This window comes from Seriola aureovittata, chromosome 1 (genome assembly GCF_021018895.1).
Source record: "Seriola aureovittata isolate HTS-2021-v1 ecotype China chromosome 1, ASM2101889v1, whole genome shotgun sequence".
Taxonomy (NCBI): Eukaryota; Metazoa; Chordata; class Actinopteri; order Carangiformes; family Carangidae; genus Seriola; species Seriola aureovittata.
This window is the reverse complement of record NC_079364.1, coordinates 6,106,600-6,130,127: the sequence shown is the minus strand read 5'-3', so window position 1 is coordinate 6,130,127 and position 23,528 is coordinate 6,106,600. Positions and strand designations below refer to the sequence as shown.

At 39.4% G+C, this 23,528-nt stretch overlaps 2 protein-coding genes across 3 annotated transcripts in view; one reads left to right on the top strand and one right to left on the bottom strand.

The window, feature by feature from the left end:
* The window catches only part of LOC130185558 (Golgi apparatus protein 1-like), a 28,874-nt gene extending 12,825 nt beyond the window's left edge, over positions 1-16,049 (bottom strand). The window contains exons 1-5 of the mRNA XM_056402123.1: positions 15,454-16,049; positions 14,056-14,654; positions 5,051-5,080; positions 1,433-1,519; positions 914-1,129 (exon numbers count right to left, since the gene is read on the bottom strand). Of these exons, the coding sequence (XP_056258098.1) occupies positions 914-1,129; positions 1,433-1,519; positions 5,051-5,080; positions 14,056-14,388 (666 nt within the window). The 5' untranslated portion in view covers positions 14,389-14,654; positions 15,454-16,049. The remainder of the gene's footprint in view (positions 1-913; positions 1,130-1,432; positions 1,520-5,050; positions 5,081-14,055; positions 14,655-15,453) is intronic.
* Positions 16,050-18,062: 2,013 nt separating this feature from the next.
* Positions 18,063-22,917, top strand: LOC130177161 (troponin I, fast skeletal muscle-like). Of its 2 annotated transcripts, none has more exons than XM_056388674.1 (7): positions 18,063-18,149; positions 20,195-20,405; positions 20,509-20,545; positions 21,456-21,584; positions 22,030-22,119; positions 22,301-22,477; positions 22,705-22,917. In XM_056388674.1, the coding sequence occupies exons 2-7, from the start codon at positions 20,398-20,400 to the stop codon at positions 22,789-22,791; spliced, it is 528 nt and encodes a 175-aa protein (XP_056244649.1). In that variant the 5' UTR covers positions 18,063-18,149; positions 20,195-20,397; the 3' UTR covers positions 22,792-22,917. The 2 variants fall into 2 exon arrangements, with proteins under 2 accessions (XP_056244649.1, XP_056244733.1); XM_056388758.1 differs by having other exon boundaries at positions 18,072-18,149; positions 20,376-20,405.
* The last annotated feature ends 611 nt before the right edge of the window (positions 22,918-23,528 follow it).

The following is a 23,528-nucleotide window of genomic DNA, read 5'->3' as shown; positions in this document are numbered from 1 at the left end:
TCCATGTCTTAGGTGTGACGACAATGAGAAGTTCATTACAACAATGGCAGCTCGTACAGAGGTTAGCGTAGATGCTGCTATAGCATCAGAACTGCAGAGTATTTCTTCATTGAAACAAAGAACAAAGGACAAAGAACGGCATTGAAGGCTTTTCTCAGTGGAAATTGTTTTTTCTCTCCAAACTGGCTTCAGCAAGAGTTTGATTTACTAACTAACTCTAACACAAGACTAGATCAAAACCTCGTAGATGATTGGGTAAGAAATTGCTGCTCCACGTCTCTACCATTCACTGAACAGAGTAGATGTGAGAGAGGACATTAGTGGCGACTCTCCTCTAAGAGGCTAACGTTTTTCAAATAAGCCGTTAGATTTGTCGCTAGATGCTTTTTTGAAAAAAAGTCTTTAAATCTAGCGACCAATGCGCTAGATTGGCAACACTTCAGGCTGTGAACGCCCCACAATCAATTTTGAAAGACCAACAGCCAATGGGGAAACTCCAAACTCGGACTGAAATGGTGTAAATATGATCACTCAACTCTATCACTCACTCAGTCAGTCATGGACATTAGCGATTACAGGTCTGGCCCCGCTGTTGCGGTCCAGCCAAAAAGGGGAAGGACGCAGAATCTGATTGGTTGTTAGCCTGTGATAGACAGTGATAGACGGATGGTTCATCCAATCACCTGCCAAGTGTTTTTATTGCAAGCGCTGCCCTTTTCCAAATAGTTTCCAGCGAATCCTTCCCAGATAGTTCTGTGTAACAAACCGACTGTTGCGTCAGGTTAACTCCATTGGATAAATATGTTGCATGAGAGTTTCTTTTTTCCTTTTCTCTCAAACTTAATTGAAATAATGAAACATTTTTCCAAATAAAAAAGAGGGAAAAAAAAAATCCTCCACCAATGCTGCTCACCTTGTGTCCTACGTTGATGCTGCCGCAGCGCAGAGTGTTGATGTCTTCTTTGCATTTGTCCATGAAGCCGCAGATCAGCCGGTAGTCGCTGAAGATGATGCTGGTCATCTTGGTAATGTACTGGTTACACTGGTACTCGCTGATGTTGCCACGGTGATCCACCAGGCAGGACACCAGGTAGCCCCTCCCTCGCTCCTCCTCGTTACACTCCTTTATCTGAAGGTATGGAAGATGTGACAGGTCAGAGGACAGCACGGGGAATAGGAAAAAAAACACTGGAAAGACAAAGTTAAAGTTTTCGTCTTGGTGATGATTTTGAAAGATAAAAATCTTAAAGAGATGTTAGGTACAGTGAAAAAGTGTTAAGCACTTTCAACGTTTCGATTCTTAACAATCAGGGAGGCGTCTGATTGGTCCCAGGTTCATTCTGCAGCAGGACAAGCTCACACACACAAAGCCAGAAACATTAAGAACTATTTCCAGAGACGGGGGCCTGAGGCTCCTGTGGGACAGACTGACCTCAGCGATGGTGCTCTTGCAGACCTCCGTGGCCACCGACTCAAACTTAGGATCCGTGGTCAGATTAAGTTTGTAGTTCCACAGAAGCTGATAAACAGAAGGAGACAAAAACATTCAATTTTTGTGCATGTATACAGTAGAGACATCCTGTTTACACCCTTATTACAAATTAAACTTTTACAGAATGACATAAGGGAGACAGAACAGACACACTGCGATGAAGAGAGCAAAGTTATTTTTGCAAGCAGAAATGCCGAGTTTCCAATTTTTTTCCAGTGTCCTGTGTTTTTTCTTTGACAGTAAACTCAACATCTCTGGGTTTGTCTTGAATGAATCATGAGTCATAGGTCTGGGGCGACACGTTGACCTGTAATGAGTCATTACAGGTCTGCCAAGATGATGTCTAAAATCTTCTGCAGCTAAATTCGGATAACAGTGAATTCTTTATTATTGGCCAGCTGTTCTCCCAAATTGTGACCTTTAACTCAATGATTTCAAAAATAATATTAAACCTATTAAAAAAAAAATCTGGGAGTTCTGTTAGACACCAACCTGGATTTCAAACAACACGTGGTTGAGGTAGTACAGTCCTGACTTTACCAATGGAGGAATATTGCCAAAACACACCACCCCTGCTTAAAGGATAGGTTCACACTTTTCAAGTGTGGACACAATCCAGTCTTTGTTTTATGCAAAAATCTATTTAAATTTTATCCAAAGCTCATATGAGATTCAGCAGCCTGAGTGAATCAAACCAGGTAGAAATCTTCCAAAGTTACAGAAACTCCTCTTTGTGTTTTTATCTGCGTCACTAAAACATTTAGTTTGTTTTAAGACAGACTTGGAAAAATTGTGAACCTGTACTTTCATTTTAGAGATACTGAAACTACTGCACACGCTTTTATCTCATCCCACTTGGATTACTGGCGTGTTCTTTTTACCAGTCTAAATACAAAAACCTCCTAACCGCCTCCAGGCCATTCAAAATGCTGCAGTTAAAGACTTTTAACTAAAACCAGGAAATTCGATCGTATCACCACGATTTTAGCTTCCCTCCTCTGGCTGCCTGTGTGTTTTTAGAACTGACTTTATAACTTTATTGATTACTTTTAAAGCTCTTCATAGACAGGCCACCAGTTACATTAAAAACATTTTTATGAGCCCTCGTGTACCCTGAGATCCTCGGCCCGGGGGCCTGTTGGTTGTCCCTGCTGCCGGTTTAAAGACCAGATGTGATTGTGCTTTTGTTGTCAGGGCTCCGCTGAGCCTCTTCGTGCCTTTAAATGTCTTCCTGACTGGTTTTAGCTGATGTCTGCTTCCCTATAATGTCTATTTGTTGGTTTTTACCTGACTGTATTAACTTGATTTTTATTTTTATTTTATAGTCTTGGTTTGTTCCAGAGATGTTTTTTTTTTTATTAAGGCACTTTGTAATTTAGTGAAGTGGTAAACAAATAAAGTTATTGGCTGAGAGCCTTTAAGTATTAGTCAGACGCTGACCACCGGCTCACAGGACGCCTAACGCTAACAATGACTTTCTTCAGTTATTTAAAGAAGCTTTGTCTCTTTTGTTTTCAGATCCTCTTCTTTCTTTCTTTCGTTTTATTAACACTGGAGGTGTTTATTGTTTTCCTGTCAGCAAGGCTCCAGCTGCAGCAGCTACAGATAACAGCTACTGAGCTACTGACAGTCACACCGCCCAGAAAATAACAGCAAGGCGAAATAACTGTGTGTGTGTGTGTGTGTGTGTGTGTGTGTGTGTGTGTGTGTGGGAGGGGGGGATGCTAATTGCAGCAAGTGCTTTCCAGTGCTGTAATAAAGACAGTCCAAATGGTCCATTAACCTTGTGGCATTTCATAAACCTGTCTGCAGTTAACTGGTGTGAACTCTGAACACTGAAGGTTTATCATCCAGAAGACACTGAGGCGGCTTCAGGAACCTCTCACTACAGAAAGAAGAGAAACTCCAGACTGAATGTTAGAATGTGATGAAAAGTTCGAAGGTTGAAGTTTGTGAAGGTCGTCAGTTACAGCCGTTAGCTGAGGGTCCTTCAGGGCTTTTTTACTCTTTCGACTGCAGAGGTGAGGGGAAACGAGGGACCATTAATGTGAAATAGAACAGAGATGAGCTTAGATTTATTCAACAGAAGCGCTGGCGGTGAGCTGTCGTTGCACGATCACTTCATTTGAAATTCTAGTCACGTTTTCATAGATTCCACATATATAATTCTCAATGAAAGGAAAATCTGAATAGTGGTGCATATCTTTATTATTCTTATTAATCATATTTCTATTGGTTGGAAAGCTGCAGCCACAACCAATATTCGTTTTGAATGTTTAGTTCAACAGAATCATATATCTTTAATCAAACTATGGGGCATATAAATATAAAGTGATATTATCATCTAGTCTGAAAAAAGGTGCCTTTTCTGTTTCTTAAAAATGGACATTTTAATGACAAAATCAGGGTGTGAGAGGTTAAAATGGGCCATTTAGGGCAAATGGAGGAGTTTTACTGTCTTACTTAAAAAATGTTTATAATTCTGAATTAATTAATGAAATAAAAAAATCCTCAGCAGCTGCTTCTGTGTATCATAATTTTTCCGTTTATGGCCAGAAGCTGAGGAATTGTTTTAAAATGGTGTTTATATTGCCTGGAGAGGCCAGTATGTGTGGATCGCTCCACACTCCCAATGTCAAGACGCAGAGTAAGAAAACGACAATACACATGCCCAAGGCCTCGAGTAATGAAACCTGATGGAACAGTGAAATTGGACTTTCTCTACGGAGCAAACATGGCAACCAAACTAACACAAAGCATCAGAACAGCAAGTTGAAAAGAACAGGAAAGTGTTCAGTCTGTTATCGCCTTAATTAAACTGTGGAAACTTTGTTAATTATGTAAATTCCTGGTTTTGCATCTGTTCAAAGTAGCTGCCAACACTTTTTCACATTTAAAAATGCTACTGCACAGTACTGTACTCTGAGTTTGTGTAATGCTAAATCCTGTTATACTACCCTACAAAGGTAAATGGATTTATGTGTGAGAGTCTGTGTTAAATATAAAAGGTTAATCTCTTCTGTTAATTATTGACCTCTAACACTGACACTAGATGAGATGTAACAAGACTCAGCGTCTACAGCCATGTGGCTCTGTGAGGCCAAACGTTAACATCAGAGTTCATGTTTAGAAGGTGTGATTTTTACCTTGTTCACCATTTTGGTTTTGCATATTAGCATGATAACATTTGTTACTTGGCAATAAATGCAAAGATGTATCAGCTGAGACTGATGAGAACTAGGAATTAGTGTTGCAGTTATTACAGATCATTCTAGTGCGGACATGTATGTGTGAGACAGATTTCATGTTGTTGAGACATTTCACCCAAATCCAAGAATGTCAGCCTTGAACCTGGTCTAACCTTCAACCTTCAAACCAACAAACCCAGTAAAACATTTACATGTTAAACAGATTCTGATACAACGACATTCACCAACATTGATCTCTCCCATTTCCTGTCTCTCTCATTTGAGTTATCTTATAAAAAAATAATGTTTAATGTGCGTGTGCGTGTGCATGTGTGTGTGTGTGTGTGTGTGTTTTGGAGGGAATACTTACATGGTTACAGTCAGGAGCAATCTCAGTTTCCTGCAGAAAGACAGAGAGAGGAAGATGTGTTTGAGATGTGCTCTGGCTTATCAGACCAGCAGACAACATCTGACATTTAAACCCCACTTACATCTGGTATTACAGGAATAGTTCATCACATTATACTTTTCAAAAATATGCTTATTTGCTCTTCCCAAGAGTCAGATGAAAAGATTGATACCATTGGAGATGGAGTCAGCAGGTGGTTCAGCTGACTGAGTTCAAACAGAAAAAATGCACCTCCAAACAGGTTAAAGTGGGCCAGCATGATCCAAAGAGATCCAGCATCTTCGATTAATAAATAAATAAATATGATTGGCAGTTTCATACATGATAATGTGGCCCGGTGGGCCAGTGGGCGTTTACCCGTCCTCTCTGTGTGCCTGTCATCCAGGGTGCACATTCCTGGCTGCACTGACTGAAACATGTTATCAACCCTCCCCCCACCCTTGTTGCACCGAATCTTTGTTTGGCCTGGTTTGCCATGAATTGAGTAAATTATGTTTTGTTTTTTTTTCAAACTAAAAAATGTGACCGAGCGTCAAACCACTCGGCTCTGTACGCTGCTGTAATACAAACTGCTCTCGCCAAATTATTTTGAAAGAGCAACGGCCATTGAGGAAACTTCAACACTTGGTTGGCTGACCAATGGTGTAACTTCATCAGTCAGTCACTCAGTGACATTCACGTTTATAGTGCTGGCCCTGCTGTTGTGGTCCAGCCAGAAAAAAAACACCAAATGAGCATGAATTAACACAAAATGGCCAAAGAAAAACAACACAACAACAACAACAACAACAGAGAATGGCCACCAAGAAATATAAAATGTCTTGTGCATCTTTCAGTGTTCCTACCAAGGACGGTACCAGTAACACACCAAGGACGGTACCAGTAACACACCAAGGACGGCACCAGTAACAACACCAAGTTACATTCTTTCTCCAAATGGCAGCAGTTTCGTACAAAGCAGCAGATGCTCTCCACTGACTCCCCCACAGCATCCTCAACTATCAGAGCGAACACAGCAGGAGAAGCTGTTACAGCTTCATGTCACTTTGCAGTAAAGAGACATGAAAGCTTTTCATGTTAACTCTGCTCTGCCCACGGGAACAGAGACAAAGCTCCTTCTTCTGACTTTAAACTGTCATTTCCACTAAATGTTTCGGAGACAGAGGAACAAGTGTAATGAGGAAACAGACCCTCAGTGGCCCCCTAGATTAAAAACTACCCATTAGCAAGACAATGAGTTATTAATTAAAGAAGAGCAGCTCCATTCACATCAAAGGCTTTTTGAAACAAGAGCAGATTAATCAACTAGACTGATCCAGCTGAAGTGGTGACAGACGCTAACTGTGTCTGGGTAAAGGGGTGGAGGTAATGTGACAAAACTTTGTTTATATCACTGGAAACCTTGGGGATAATATGATACACTCATGACTCCCAGAAGTTTGTTGTGTGAAACTAACCTCTGTACGTTTGAGCTGACACAAGATTTATTGTAGTTTTGCTGCTGGTAAAAAAAATGTCTTGGTGGTCTGCAGCACCAGGCTGTACCAGCTTTCTTTTCTTCTGTGAATAAAAACTATTCAAATAACTGTGTGTGATAAACCCACAGAGAATGATCACCATCTCTGCAGCTCTAAGGAGCTTTTTAGCCTCTTTTAGCTCCACGTTTTACACCACATTCACTGTTCGGTTCAGTCTCTTATCAACCTGGTTTCCATTAGGAGCGACCAGCTGTTTTCATTTCAGCAAACAAACAAACACCCAAAAACACCACCACTGCAAAGAACCACACACAATCAAAATAAAAGAGTCACAGTCCAGTAAAAAGCTGCAGTGACAGAAAACAGCTCCCCCCCCTCCCTTTGAGACCGACTGCAGGCGGAAACTGCTGCACTACATCAGCCTCCTCACACACCGTCAATCCAGTGACAGTGAGTGACGGCTTGACCACACCTGAGTGTCTGATTGTGGCCACAGGCCTGTTTGTGCTGTGGCAAAGTGACTTCCTGTCTAGCAGTTAGTTTCTAAGTGTGGTGGTGCTGCTGTTTTTTTCTTTTTTTTACTCAGACGTCTCTCAAGTGTCGGATTTCAGGGCTTAGACCACCACAAATAAACTCTGAAACGCTGCACTGTAACCACATGCTGCTTTGCTGCTGGGCTGTCCGTGTGTGTGTGTGTGTGTGTGTGTGTGTGTGTGTGTCGGGGGGTGTGTCTTTCTCTGAAGAAGAGGCAGATTTATAAGAGCCATTTACCTCTTCAGGAGGCCACAGCTGTTATTGAGTTGAAGCGATGTAATTATCTCAGTAAAGAGGGCATTGCGCAGGGGTCGGAGGAGTGTGTGTGTGTGTGTGTGTGTGTGTGTGTGTGTGTGTGTGTGTGTGTGTGTGTGCTTGTGCATGCGTGTGTTGACGTCAGCATGGTGGATAATGGAGGATGACGCAGGGTTCCCACTCTTTTCTAGAGATCATTTTCCAGGACTTGTTCAGTGATGATCTCGCTGCTTTAACAGACCGACTCTCTGGAAGTCTGATTTAAAGGCCCAGCCCTTCGTGCTCCAGGCTTGGCAGGTGCTATGCAAATAAAACTAACATTAATGTGTAACCTGAATAGCCACTAATCCGGGTCCGGTGGAAGAAGCTGTTTGCCCTTGGCGGAGGTATGCCGTTTACTGGGAGCCATTCTGGTGTTAACAATTGCTGCCTGAACACCAATAACAGAAATATCTCAGTCTTTGCTTCTATACGTGTGTGTACAGCTGCAAAGATCAGCCAATAAATCTGAATAAATATAAATAATAATAAATAATCTGCAACTATTTTGATAATAGATTAATCATTCAAATCTTGTTCAAGAAAAATTCTTTTTTCAGCCTGTGACATATTAGTTGGTAGGAAGAAACAAGATTTGTGAAGATGTCACTTTGGGATAGACATTTTTTCATTATGTTCTGACATTTTATGAACGAAACAATTGAAAAAAGTTTTATTTAACTGCTGCTCTAAGTGTGTGTTAGTGAGTGTGTGTAAATGGGACAAAATAAACTGGGTCATCAGAGTCGTCATCAAACACGTCTCATGTTTTTCTCTATCAGAATCCAAAACTCTTACAGGAGAAAAACAAGAGGAAACAACTTATCATCCTATGACTGTTCAATTTAAACTGAAGCTTGAATTCATTATCGATTCATTTGCCAAGTATTTTCTCAAATGATCTCTTCCGTTAATCATCTCTCACCCTGTGACCCTTTGGAAGGACTCAACCCCCAGGTTGAGCAGCACTGTACTAAACTAGCTCACTGTATAACTAGTTAAATCTAGCTCCACCTCGACCAGCTACAACAGTATTAACAATCTAATAAAGACAGATGTAATAAAATATTCGTCACAGGGTGAAATCAATCATTTGAATTCGATACTTTAAATACATTTTGCTGATAATACTTCTGTACTTTTAATTAAGGAATTTTTCGTGAAGAATTTTTTATTGAACTATCTACTTCAACTAACAATCATTTTCATTACTGATTAATCCGTCAATTAATTTCTCACGTAATCATTTTATCTATAAAATTCAGTTTACTATCAGGTCAGAAAAGCAGCAAAAATGAACAACTGAGAAGCTGAAATTGGTGAAATTCTTTACTTCTATTCTATACTTTAAAAATGAATCAGTTATTAAAATAGCCGCTAATCACTGCAGCTAACCTGTCACTTGTAACAGAGTATGTTTACAGTGCTCTATCTGTACTTTGACTTAAGCAAAAGATTTTTTTTCAGTCACTGCACAGAACAGACCGAGAGCAAAAGAACAATATGGAAAATCTATTAAAGTATATGAAGAGTATGGATCAGTGTTAATCTCTCACATGGGTCAGTGTGATCTGTGAGTGTTTCCCTGGCTGACGCATAAACTAAACAAGTGGACCGATTCATTGTCTGTCAAGCACATCAATTAATTGGCTAATCGTTTCAGCTGAATTACAGTCCTCCTCCTGTCCACCTGCCTCAGCAGCAGCGGTTTACACAAGTAAAAACAACAGTCTGGACAACAGTCTAATATTAATCTGTGCATGTAGGCGGCAAATCTGGACAGAGAACGTGATGAGTGTGAAAAATGTTTGTTTGGATTTTTATTTTTTTTATTATTATTATCACGAAAGATACAGAAAAACACAACAAAAGCAAAATGAATCTGTGGTTAAACTTCAGCCTGAGTCACCTGACAGCTGAGTGACTGCACACACACACACACACATGCAGTCGCTTCACACCCCACTCAGGTTGATCATTACTTCACTGAGTCAGCTGCGGTACTGTACAGTGGCCTGTTAGGTTAGTTAGGATTATTTAAATTATAGATGAATCTATTTATTATTCTTTTCACTTATCAATTAATCATTCAGTTTATAAAATGTGACAGGAAATGACAAATGAGTTCCCAGGTGACGTCTTCAAACAGCTGATGTGCAACAGCCCAGAACTAAAAGACATTCATTTTCCAGTTATACAAAACAGAGAAAAGGTAAATCCTCACATCTGAGAAGCCAGATGTGGAAACCGTTTGGCATTTTTCTTCTTGATAAATGATTTAAGATGATTAATCGATTATCAAAACTGCTGCTGATTAATTTTCTGTCCACTGTCAGATTAATGAATCAGTTCCAGCTCTAAACGATCCAGTATTTCTCCATCGCAATGTTTTTTCCCGGCAGAGCAGAAAATCATGTTCATGCTGAGAAATACAACTTACAGAAAATCCAATTCACCAGTTAACTGAATAAATAATGAAACATAATACATGGGCTGACAGCAGACACCATCTAAAACTAAGACATTTCAATGTTCTTTTACTGTTCAGGTTTTTTTATTTTCTACATCAGGGACATTTGTAAACTCAGCAGTAAAAGAGGCCGAGAACTCTGACAAACTGTTTATTTTAACTGTGCAGCTCTTTGATTTTATACCATTTGCAAAAACATCTGTCGTTTCTGTTTATTAAAAAAAAAAAAAAAAGTGACTTGACTGTGACTGTGAAACTCCAACGATGCATCATATTGTTGTGAGTTCTGCATGCAAATCCATATGCAGCAAAGTAACTGTAGCTGTAAGATAAGTGTGGTGGAGTAAAAGTGCATATTATTAATTAAAAATGTAAATGTGCTTTATTGGTATCCATGGTTTCTGCAGAAAGACCTTTTCAGTACTACATTGAATTCTATTTAATACCTTCATCACGTCTGAAGACTGATGGAAAACAAACAGTAAAGCCTCATTATTTAAGAAGTCAAAGTTATTGACATTTCTCTCACATTTTTGGCCAGCACATCCCAGTGGTACATAACAATAATTCCTAGTAATATAATTAATCAATTACCATGACCCAGAGCCATGTATGGAATACTAAACAGGGCCCTATGCATCTGTACGTAGTGACTGTTTATATCTCTTGTTTGAAAGCCACAGTGTTCAGTTAAAAGACAGTAAACGATCACAAAGAGACGCAAAAGAACCTTTCAGACTGGGGTCCTGTGCAGCAGCGGTTGGGGGGTGTTTACTTTTCTATGCCCAGGGGCCCATTGTCTCATAATCCATCCATGTCTGGACTATAAGTGGCAGGAAATTAATGGATGGATTAATCAATTAAAAAAATATATAGTTTTTGATAAAACTGGCACATTGAGCTGGACAGCCAAAGGTTATGTTAGTGTCTACATCCAGCAAGACCTGGAATTAATGACTTTTTAATTTATATAAAACCGTTTTTTTTTTCACAGTTTTTTATGATTTTTCCAGACCTGCAGAAATCCTTCACTGTCTATATGTGTATGTGTTGCACTTAAAAGTTACTCCATCGTTGAATAATTCAATAATACTGTATTTTTGTAGTTTCCAAAGTGTCAGACAAGGGTGAAATCAGCAGGAAAATACTAATATCTGTTGCCCTATATTTATCTGGTGTGTGTCTGTGTGAGTGTGTATGTGTGTGCGTGTCTGTGTGTGTGTGTGGCGGCTCGTAGTTAGACACTGATGTAGGTGCGGATGTTCAACCCTGCCTCAGCTGTTCACCTCTGCATCAGTACCATGCTGACGGCCGGTGTGGATCTCACCCTGTGACCCTTTGGAAGGACTCAACCCCCAGGTTGAGCAGCACTGTACTAAACTAGCTCACTGTATAACTAGTTAAATCTAGCTCCACCTCGACCAGCTACAACAGTATTAACAATCTAATAAAGACAGATGTAATAAAATATTCGTCACAGGGTGAAATCAATCATTTGAATTCGATACTTTAAATACATTTTGCTGATAATACTTCTGTACTTTTAATTAAGGAATCATTTTATCTATAAAATTCAGTTTACTATCAGGTCAGAAAAGCAGCAAAAATGAACAACTGAGAAGCTGAAATTGGTGAAATTCTTTACTTCTATTCTATACTTTAAAAATGAATCAGTTATTAAAATAGCCGCTAATCACTGCAGCTAACCTGTCACTTGTAACAGAGTATGTTTACAGTGCTCTATCTGTACTTTGACTTAAGCAAAAGATTTTTTTTCAGTCACTGCACAGAACAGACCGAGAGCAAAAGAACAATATGGAAAATCTATTAAAGTATATGAAGAGTATGGATCAGTGTTAATCTCTCACATGGGTCAGTGTGATCTGTGAGTGTTTCCCTGGCTGACGCATAAACTAAACAAGTGGACCGATTCATTGTCTGTCAAGCACATCAATTAATTGGCTAATCGTTTCAGCTGAATTACAGTCCTCCTCCTGTCCACCTGCCTCAGCAGCAGCGGTTTACACAAGTAAAAACAACAGTCTGGACAACAGTCTAATATTAATCTGTGCATGTAGGCGGCAAATCTGGACAGAGAACGTGATGAGTGTGAAAAATGTTTGTTTGGATTTTTATTTTTTTTATTATTATTATCACGAAAGATACAGAAAAACACAACAAAAGCAAAATGAATCTGTGGTTAAACTTCAGCCTGAGTCACCTGACAGCTGAGTGACTGCACACACACACACACACATGCAGTCGCTTCACACCCCACTCAGGTTGATCATTACTTCACTGAGTCAGCTGCGGTACTGTACAGTGGCCTGTTAGGTTAGTTAGGATTATTTAAATTATAGATGAATCTATTTATTATTCTTTTCACTTATCAATTAATCATTCAGTTTATAAAATGTGACAGGAAATGACAAATGAGTTCCCAGGTGACGTCTTCAAACAGCTGATGTGCAACAGCCCAGAACTAAAAGACATTCATTTTCCAGTTATACAAAACAGAGAAAAGGTAAATCCTCACATCTGAGAAGCCAGATGTGGAAACCGTTTGGCATTTTTCTTCTTGATAAATGATTTAAGATGATTAATCGATTATCAAAACTGCTGCTGATTAATTTTCTGTCCACTGTCAGATTAATGAATCAGTTCCAGCTCTAAACGATCCAGTATTTCTCCATCGCAATGTTTTTTCCCGGCAGAGCAGAAAATCATGTTCATGCTGAGAAATACAACTTACAGAAAATCCAATTCACCAGTTAACTGAATAAATAATGAAACATAATACATGGGCTGACAGCAGACACCATCTAAAACTAAGACATTTCAATGTTCTTTTACTGTTCAGGTTTTTTTATTTTCTACATCAGGGACATTTGTAAACTCAGCAGTAAAAGAGGCCGAGAACTCTGACAAACTGTTTATTTTAACTGTGCAGCTCTTTGATTTTATACCATTTGCAAAAACATCTGTCGTTTCTGTTTATTAAAAAAAAAAAAAAAAGTGACTTGACTGTGACTGTGAAACTCCAACGATGCATCATATTGTTGTGAGTTCTGCATGCAAATCCATATGCAGCAAAGTAACTGTAGCTGTAAGATAAGTGTGGTGGAGTAAAAGTGCATATTATTAATTAAAAATGTAAATGTGCTTTATTGGTATCCATGGTTTCTGCAGAAAGACCTTTTCAGTACTACATTGAATTCTATTTAATACCTTCATCACGTCTGAAGACTGATGGAAAACAAACAGTAAAGCCTCATTATTTAAGAAGTCAAAGTTATTGACATTTCTCTCACATTTTTGGCCAGCACATCCCAGTGGTACATAACAATAATTCCTAGTAATATAATTAATCAATTACCATGACCCAGAGCCATGTATGGAATACTAAACAGGGCCCTATGCATCTGTACGTAGTGACTGTTTATATCTCTTGTTTGAAAGCCACAGTGTTCAGTTAAAAGACAGTAAACGATCACAAAGAGACGCAAAAGAACCTTTCAGACTGGGGTCCTGTGCAGCAGCGGTTGGGGGGTGTTTACTTTTCTATGCCCAGGGGCCCATTGTCTCATAATCCATCCATGTCTGGACTATAAGTGGCAGGAAATTAATGGATGGATTAATCAATTAAAAAAATATATAGTTTTTGATAAAACTGGCACATTGAGCTGGACAGCCAAAGGTTATGTTAGTGTCTACATCCAGCAAGACCTGGAATTAATGACTTTTTAATTTATATAAAACCGTTTTTTTTTCACCGTTTGTTATGATTTTTCCAGACCTGCAGAAATCCTTCACTGTCTATATGTGTATGTGTTGCACTTAAAAGTTACTCCATCGTTGAATAATTCAATAATACTGTATTTTTGTAGTTTCCAAAGTGTCAGACAAGGGTGAAATCAGCAGGAAAATACTAATATCTGTTGCCCTATATTTATCTGGTGTGTGTCTGTGTGAGTGTGTATGTGTGTGCGTGTCTGTGTGTGTGTGTGGCGGCTCGTAGTTAGACACTGATGTAGGTGCGGATGTTCAACCCTGCCTCAGCTGTTCACCTCTGCATCAGTACCATGCTGACGGCCGGTGTGGATCTAACCCACCGGGGCGACACACCCAGCAGATGCTCATCACCTCCCGGGACCGATGTGAAGCTGCCAGCTCGGCCGGCGGCCGCTTACCTCTCTGCGGTCCTGCAGGCATTCCAGCACGGCCAGGTTGTTGGTCCAGGTGTGTTTGGGGCAGAGGCGGGTCAGGTCCTCCCGGCAGGCCTCCTCCTCCGACAGCTTCCAACCGGTCGCCCTTCGAGGCTGCGAGGCCCCAGCGGCGGCAGCGGCTGCGGCGGGTGCAGGTGCATCTTTGATCGGGGGATCGGCGGCTCTGAGGACGGGCGGGTTGGGAGGCTCGGCCGGGCCGCTGGCAGCTTTCAGGCCGAGGACGGAGCCGAAGCCGCAGAGACACACAAACGGTAACAACAGCAGCAGCAGCAGCTGAGGGCGACCGTACGCCGCCATCTTCACACCACTGTCAAACTAGTTCTAATGAGACAGCTTCACTTCCGGTCAGCAAATTCACAGTAAAAGTCTTCTTGACGGGGTGAATTTAGATCTTCCGGTCATTTTATTAGATAAATAAATAAGAACGCTTTTCATCAGCTATCCCCTAGATATCCAAGTGAGTCTATTGATTTCCATCCAAAAGAGTCCTTACATACACATATAATAACAAACGAAAATGACTTAAACACAATGTGATGGTAATGGTAGAAAAACATCCAAACCTAGAAAGGAAAATAGAAGCTAGTTAAATAAATCTTTAAAGAAGAAGAACTCATCCAGATTAAGAGGTAGGTTCAGCCCAGACCAGGGGTGGAGCCAGACATTGTAAACAACAATTTAACTTGACATGAGTGGGGAATGAATCACTAATCTTGACACCTATTTTTGTTACACTATGCTGAAGTAGAGTTCACAAATTGAATGATTAGATGACAAATTTACATTTAAATCCAGCCCATAATAATATGTGCTGCTCTAAATGAGTAGTCATGGATCCACAACAAGGAAAAGTAAATGTTTTCAGTAATCTCAATTGAATATTAGACAAACAGAAGAACATTTACTCTAATGATATTACATTTCTTTAAGGAATAGCATCATAGGATAAACAACATGGACGTGTACTGTAATATGGTCGTACAGTATTTTATTTGATCTACCCTCAGCTCCACTATGGAGGTAGCTTTGTCTCAATGTTATTTGTGTGAACAGACTGACAATCAGTGAGTAAATGTATAATCTGTAAATATAAAACACCTTCCACAAATACAATAAAATAAATTTGTAAACTCACAAAAAATATCTTGCAAAACGGATCTTCATATAAACAAACAAATTCCCCGAGTAAAATATCTGTGAATACAATTTATTAATTTGTAGATACATGAAAAGCATTTGTGAATATCTTCCTAACATTTACAGCTTTCAAACAGACATTTGTGAATCAATTTCTTATTTGTGAAGCGAAAAATAATTTGTGGATCTCAGTTCTACGCTTGTGTATTTGCATTTTATACTCACAGAGTTTTGAGACAAACTTTCTGCTGGTCTGAACCATAGACGAAAATCGAACTGTATCGCTCGGCCAATTTCGGAAAAACTGCGATTGCCTGCTGGCGACGCCATTTCCGCTTTTCAAAGTAAGAGCACGCGGTCTTCTATGAGTTATTTCCCCCAAATACTCTGCGACAAGTAACGTGCACTACGTTAACGGTTGAAAGACATGAAGTGACAGGACCTGGTTAAAGTCTTTGATAGTATGACTGTCGGTGTTGATATTTGTTTTGTTAAGAAATGACCTATTGCGATTTTATTGTTCATTGTTAAGATAACCTTAACTACTAACCCGGCATCTGTTGCCATGGCGACAGTAAACATTCATGTTGCAGATTGAGGCCATGAAAATAGGGGGCTGGATTTTATACACTGCGATGATGATGAAGATACATTTTAAATAGACCACATTTCATACCCATACAACCTGTAAAGAGATAATTGGTGTCATTTCTTTCCAATTGAGATTATTGTAATCATACAGTCCATTTGTGGAATGTGTTTTATATTTAAAGATTACACATTTACACACGGATTGTCAATCTGTTCACACGAATGGAAAAGGATTTAACAGAAATTCCATTCATAGTTTTTGTTCAAGTTTCATGAATGTCTTTTTTCAGATTTTTACATTAGTGTGTATGTGGCAGATCGTTCACAGCTAGAGTGAGTGACGTCGCAGAGTGGGGAGAAGCTGTTCAACTGCTCCGAAAGATTTCTGTTTAACTCGTCCTCACAGCCACAAAGTTTCCAAAAAGACTAAATACTGCATATCACAGTGGATCTTAGTGTCATTTATGATCTGGTAAAACAAGCCGCTGCCCCTGACAGACAAACAAGTGACAAGGAAGTGACATCCTAACCGATGACCTGCGTTGATGAGAGGACTGACTGATCGCATTTTTTATTTTGACCCCAAAAGAGCGCAGTGACATGTAAAAAATAAATGCAATGGACTGTGGGCACTATTTTCTTATTGTATTTGAATATAGTCACTGTAGAGCAGGTCACCTTCGTTCCTGGGTGAGTTTATTTCATTGTATTCACTCAAATCATGTTTATATTGATGATAAGTAACATCTTATCTCCTTCGTTTGTTCTCACCTGATTATATATTTAGAGTGAGAATGTATTGATGTATTGATTTCCACATTTGGCTGTTAATTCTGGACCCCTGAGCAGATACTAGGAACCAAAAAGCAGATTTGAAACAGGATTTAACTGGAACTGAGTGAGAGAGAGAGAGAGAGAGGCTTGAACTGGAGCTGGAGCACAGGGAGCCACAGGAGGGAGGAGTTAGTAACAGAGGCCAGGTGATGGAGAATACCAGGGAGGGATTGGAGGATGGAGGTGTTGTGGTGCGAAGGACCTGATCCAGGGCTTAAGAGGGAATAGGGATGATGTGAAGAATCAAAGTCCAAATGCAGACGGAGGCTGAATGAGGAGTGGAGGGTGAAGCAGGCAGCGGCTTAGGAGGAGGAGGGTGTGGGATCTGGCTCTGGAGTCCTGGGACACAGAGGGAAAAATAAGTGTAAGCATAAAGGTTTCAAAAAACATGAAAAACACTCTAGAAAATGTTTTTTTAAAAAAGGATTTAGAATTGTTTGTTGCTTTATTCAAGTTAAGAGAATTTGACCTGTATGTGCAGTTTCATTTGTAGAAATAAAATCACTCAGCTGTAACTACTCACACTTAAATACTTTCAAATACGACCTGCTGACTGCTTCTTCTGCTCTGCTCATATTCATAAAGAACACACAGGCCTACGTGTTTGAAAAATTACATGGAATTACATTTTCATTTTTAGGTTTACATGATCATTTGAATAAAATCCCCAATTGGCTTCTATAATGACTTTAATATTTATATTTTTAGCCTGTTCTTTTTCTGCTCCAGATGCTTTAGGGATGGAGCACTATATTATTATCATGGATTGTGCATTTAAAGCAGAACCCAACCCTTTTTTAAGAATTCACATTTCTTATTTCTTGTGCCTGTGAACATGCAGCGCTGTCCTCTAAAGTTAGAAACCAAAGGGAGAACCTTTAAATGTGCAATGTCATCCCAATTTTCTCTCACTATAACAATGAATGGGGCTCTGACTCTGTGCAACTCTTACACCTGGATGAGGCCTGTTGGGGGGTAAACTGCACAGCTACACTGTGTGTCCATGGGAATGTGAGTACTCCTGTTAATGTGTCATTTAATAAAATAATCCTGCATCTAAGGGAAGGGTTGGCATTGGGGAAAAAAGCAGGAAAGGAATAAAAGTCATCCTGGGTGGCAGAACTGGTAATGGGCCGAGTCTGGCGCGCGTGGGTTGTTGGACTCTTCTCGGGCCGCCAGTCAGACTGCACTTCAGCCGGATCTCTCGACCCAGACCCGGCCTCGTCTTTAACAGGATAACATGAATAACAGCTGCATAAGAAAAGTAAACTGCGGAACAAACAAATACAGAAACTTTTCATACCTGTGGCAACATCGGAAGTCAGGTGAATTAGAAACGGGACGTGCAGGTGAGAACGCGAACAGAGCACGTTAGCTGCTTTTAAGGACCGCCCACATACGGGGACTTGAAAGAAAGCGCGCCAAAAACTATCATGGCCGCAGTGACCTGAAACCTGGGTCTGTGTACAGTCCGCAGTCAATAGGTGCAATACTCGGTGAGTAAAACACTGGCTGTTATTTCCTCTTTGCTTGAAGAAATCAACTGTCCGGTACCGGAAGTAAGTAGCGTCGGAAGCTTTGACTTTACTTTCTAAGTAAAGGTAAATTTTTTGGTGCTTCATGTGAACAGTGCGACATCTACTGGCCTGAATGTAAAATAGGCAAATACAAACCTTGGTGTATATACAGTGGGTGTGATATATCACAAATTGAATTTAAGTATCAGGGAAACCGTGATTATGTTTTATATTCTAAGCATAAATTTATGGTAATTACTGTAAAAGCAAATCAAAATATGTTTTCTCTGCATGAAATCAGTTAATCAGTCAAGGCTCAATTATCACATTACAACCCTGTCATACAAAAACAGTGATTAAATCTGCATTTTGAATAAATGTATGTTTATGAATTTAAAAGAAGACATTTTGTCTAGGTTAGTTTTATAGTTTACTACTATCTCTAAAGTCTTATTTGGATTTATGAATGTTTTTTGTAAAAGCTGAGAAAACTGTGCTGGAGGAGCATGTTTGTGTTTATGTGTGCATGTCTCTCCTTCACTCCCAGGGCGTTTGAGCAGCTGAATATGATAGGAACCTGTTAGAGCAATAAATCCTGACAGCTGCTGGGAGGCTTATATTGGTTCAGCACAAGCCACAAGTCTGATTCTGCAATTAAAATTAGTTACAAATTACATTGCAAAGGAATTTTCTGGTGTTTGTTAAGTTTTTTTTTAATTTTTTATCTTAATTTACACATCAGTTTTGATTTACTCATCTCTGTGAGACTTCTTTATGAACTTTTTTTATTTTGACAGAAAATAGTTCCCAGTGAAAACCATTCAGGCCTCTGCATGTCCCCTGTAATTGATCAAATGGCAGGTTTTGATGCTTCGAGCACCACAAACAATATTTTTTAACAAACTTTGAAATTCAATATTACTAATTAAAAATTAAAATAAAGAATATGCCTTGCAGATGGTTTTGGTTTGTAAACGATGGATTTATAAACACTCTTTTGTTGTTTATTAGCTGTTTTTTTTTTAAATCATGATTTAACTGGTGACATTTATTATGTTATACCATTGATTTGATATTTACATGAAAAAAAGACCAACACTGTAATTTCTTTCTTTCTTTACATGAAGCACGACTTGCTTTCACATTTGAAACTAAATCAACTAGAGATGATATCAAGACTTTTATCTTTGCCACAACATAATTTGTGACTTGCACTTTTGCGTCTGTATTTTTACTTAGCTATATATTTGAAGAGCTTTTTACAGCACCGCTGAGTATTCATTACTGTCTGTGAAACAGTCGGGCTGAAACAGACAGACGAATGAAAGGAGCAGTCAGCTGTTATAGACTACAGCTGAGCTGACTCAGAGGAAACCAAGGACAGCAGAGAAATCCCTCTGTAGTTGAGGAAACTGAGCTTTAATTGTCTCAAGTAGTAGAACCAGTGTTGGCTGGCTTGTGTCGCTCATTATAAACACCAGTGACGAGTTATCTTCAGTCTGCTGGCTGAATTATTACTGCAGCACATTCTTACAGTACAACTCTTTTTTTAAATTTTGTATTTGTGTTTTAAGTTCTGTATGCAGATCAACAGCTATAGTCCGACTGTTAATAAATGATTATACAACACAGAATCTGCAGTGGTAAATGTTAATAATCAGTTAATGATATGGATTTTGGTCCAGATGTCCTGCAGCACTTTTCCAAAAGATCAGTGGTCAAACAGTCTATTGGAGAGGAGGATTTTCCACAACCTGGGAACCCAAAAGTTGCTCCTAATGGCTTGTAACTGATATTAAGCAGTAATTTTAAAGTAATTTAAACTCTTCATAAACAGTGCCGTATCAGAAAGTGGTACTGATATCTCAGGCTGTGGATACACACACGGCACTTGTTAGTTGGATGAATTCATTGTTGGTTTTTATGGGGTTTTTGTTGACAATAAGAAAAGTAGAGAATGTTGTTCACAACCCGGAAACACTGAGTCTGTGTCGTGATCCCACTTTGTCTAAATATTCTTACAGAAGAAAATTCCTGAAGCATTTGTTTTAGGCTCAGCTGCTGCCATCGAGCAACTGGTCCAACACACACACACACACACACACACACACACACACACACACACACACACTGAACCAACATCTATAAAGAGACCAGAAAGCTGTGGTATTTCCATTCATCTCTCTTCGGGTCTCTCGGCCACAGGCAGGACTCAGCTGCAGTCAGGATGGCAGAGTAAGTCCTGATCTCTCTCTCTCTGACGAAACTTTCTCGACCAACAAAACTCACAGAAATACACTAATCATTCTCCTTCTTGTTTGTTTTTTTTTATGTTAAGGAAGAAGATGTCAACGAGCCGGAGGAATCAGCTCAAGGTAGAGTAAGATGGTGTTAATGAAGAGCTGAAGTTTTAAATGTCTTCTTCTTATGTTGTTCTCCAGTCTCTGTAGCTGTGAAGTAAATATTATCATCACCAACATAAATTCAGCACTGATCTAGAAGCAGTTTACTGAGTGTTTTGTAGGAAAAACAATCTACAACAGTACAATAAGAACAAGAAGTTTTAAAGACAACTGAAGATAGTATAAAAATGTGAATGAACAGATTAAAGGAAAATGAGCCCCTGGGCACAGACATGTAATAGGCCCCCCACCCCTACTATATAAGACCCCCGGACTGAAAGTGGCTTTGTGGTAATTTTGAGTCTCTTCATGGTCGTTTTGAGGCTCTTTTCCACAATTTCATGCGTTTGTGTGGTAATTTGTGTGTCTGTCTGGTTGTTTTGAGCTCTTTGTGGTCATTTTGTGTGTGTTCATAGTTGTTCTGAGTCTCTGTCAGTAACTTGTTGCATGTAAAACACACTCTCGGGTGTGACTATTTGTTCAAAAGTGGTGTCTGAACTTTAGTATTTTGTGAGGAGAAGCTGTCTTACTCAAGCTTCCTGCTACAGCAGATGAACACTGACATTCCTCTGCACAGATATAATACAAAATACTACAGCACACTGTACACAGTGTGGTCTCTGTGGTCCTGATTTAAATTACCTTCCTAATTTTAACATAAATGAAAAATTATAAAACAGACAGATATTTGATTGTATTAGGTAGGCGGATACTCAGTATTAAAAGACTGATAAAGATCGTGAGAAAATCAAAGTAAAACGTGATCAGGACATTGAATGAAAAAGCACACACATGTTCACAACATCACTTTCATCGTCGTCCTTCAGCGTCAGCCTGGTTGTGTTTGTGGTGGTGTGAAGGTGTGGACTCCTCTTCCTCTCAGAGCTTGCTGCTGCAGATCGGTGAGGCGATGCTGGAGGAGGAGGAGAGGGAGGCCGAGAAGGAGAAGATGAAGTACATGGAGGAGAGCTGCCAGGCCCTCTCCGTCCCAGGCTGCATGCAGGAGCTCCAGGTAAACGTCCACCGCCTGGACGCCGGGTGGAGTCCAGAAACACTCAGTGGATTTATTCACAAGCAGGTTTATAGACGTAGAGCTGATATCTAAGGTCATTTCATGTTCTAAGCTACGTCTAAAATTTAGACTGTCAGTGTTTTCTTAAGAGCTTATTTGCAAAGTGCTCTAAATTTGTTATTTTAAAAATAAATAAATAAAATATGGACCCATTTTCTGCACAAAAAACACATTGTGAATATTGTCTGATGTTGGCCACAAGTTTTGGTGAACACCTAAATCTTGTCTGGGAATATTATGGCTTTGTACAAGAATCATTTTCACAGGAGAGTGTAGGAGGTGACAGAAAAATATAAAACTGATTCCCTGCTCAGTATCTACAATATTCGTGTTTGTTTGTGTCAGTTTCTTCATCTCCCTCATTTCCTGTGTATTACAACACCAGGAGCTGTGCCGGAAACTTCACAAGCAGATTGATTTGGTGGATGAGGAGCGATACGACATGGAGATCAAAGTGACAAAGTCCAACAAGGAGGTACGGTTTTAAATGAATGATTCCACCTCTGTCGTTGTCCACAAAAACAATGTACAATAAAAACACTAAGGCTTGTCTAATATGTATCTTCAAGAGAACCCATGCCAACCATTTTCCACTGAAGCTGACTGTAGATTTTTACATACAGTGTGTCGGCACTCACAGATTTTTCTTCTGTCAGATCAACGACCTGAAGTTGATGGTTCAGGATCTGAAGGGGAAGTTTAAGAAGCCTGCCCTGAGGAAGGTGCGGATGTCGGCCGACGCCATGCTGGCAGCTCTGCTGGGCTCCAAACATAAAGTGTCCATGGACCTGAGAGGCAACCTGAAACAGGTCAAGAAGGAGGTGAAAGAGGAGGTGGGTGCTTCAGACTCTATATTAAACACTGATGGACGATTTCAGAAACTTACTTTAATATTCTCAATGTCTATACTAATACAACAACACAGAGCCTTTGAGATTAAACACAGAACAATCACAACAGAGCAGGCTGAAAATCAAAATGCTTCAAAAGAGAGAGTCAACCTTTTATTATTAGTGATCTGAATCAGCGTCCTGCTTGTATCTGCCTGTGTTTCTCTCAGGAGAAGCAAACAGGCGACTGGAGGAAGAACATCGAAGACAAGGCCGGGATGGACGGCAGAAAGAAGATGTTCGAGACAGACGCTTAAACATCAGTGTGTTGTTCTGTTGAGGTTCAGTGTCAGCATCATTCATTTCTGTGATTATGTGAGTCCACATCGTTGGCAGTTTTTTATAAATGATAAAAGAAATAAATCATGTGGTGTGTTTAAGAATTTCATGGCCATAATTTGATAAATCATAATAAGTAATAACACATTTTAGGATGACAAATAGTAGAATGAGATGAGTAAAATAGTGCAAAAATGGAGAATACATTTCCGTCCTATTCTTGATAGTAAATTTGGATTATCAATTAGGAAAAGGATTGGTTTGAGAATATAATATGTTTCATGAACATGGCAGTTAGTTCAGTGAACTTCAGTGGCCTCTAAACTGGGGTCAACATTCAGTAATAGGTCTATTGAATACTGCAGTACTTCCTGCCATGCAATATTTTTAATAATGTAGATTTTTTTTATAATTATGTATTATTAAAAAACAACAAACATAGAATGCAACAATAAAATTATTTCATTAACCCCCATCCACTTGTGACGATATTTGATATGATATTATGGATATCACTCAAGCCAACAGAAATTACCGAAATGTTAATTAAATGTATTTGGGGTTGTGCCCTCTTTGGAACATGTATTAACATTTTAGATTTTGTACCACTGTGTAACATAACATGAAAACCATTGGAAAATGGAAATCATAATTTTTATGAAAGAAATATTATTAATAAATAGACAAAGTACTGACATATAAAATGTGGGGTGGG

Excerpts from the sequence above, each read along its gene's own strand:
- LOC130177161 (XM_056388674.1), top strand. Across the intron at positions 20,546-21,455 it reads GCCGGAGGAATCAGCTCAAG|AGCTTGCTGCTGCAGATCGG; the intron begins GTAGAGTAAGAT and ends TCTTCCTCTCAG. Across the intron at positions 21,585-22,029 it reads GCTGCATGCAGGAGCTCCAG|GAGCTGTGCCGGAAACTTCA; the intron begins GTAAACGTCCAC and ends TTACAACACCAG.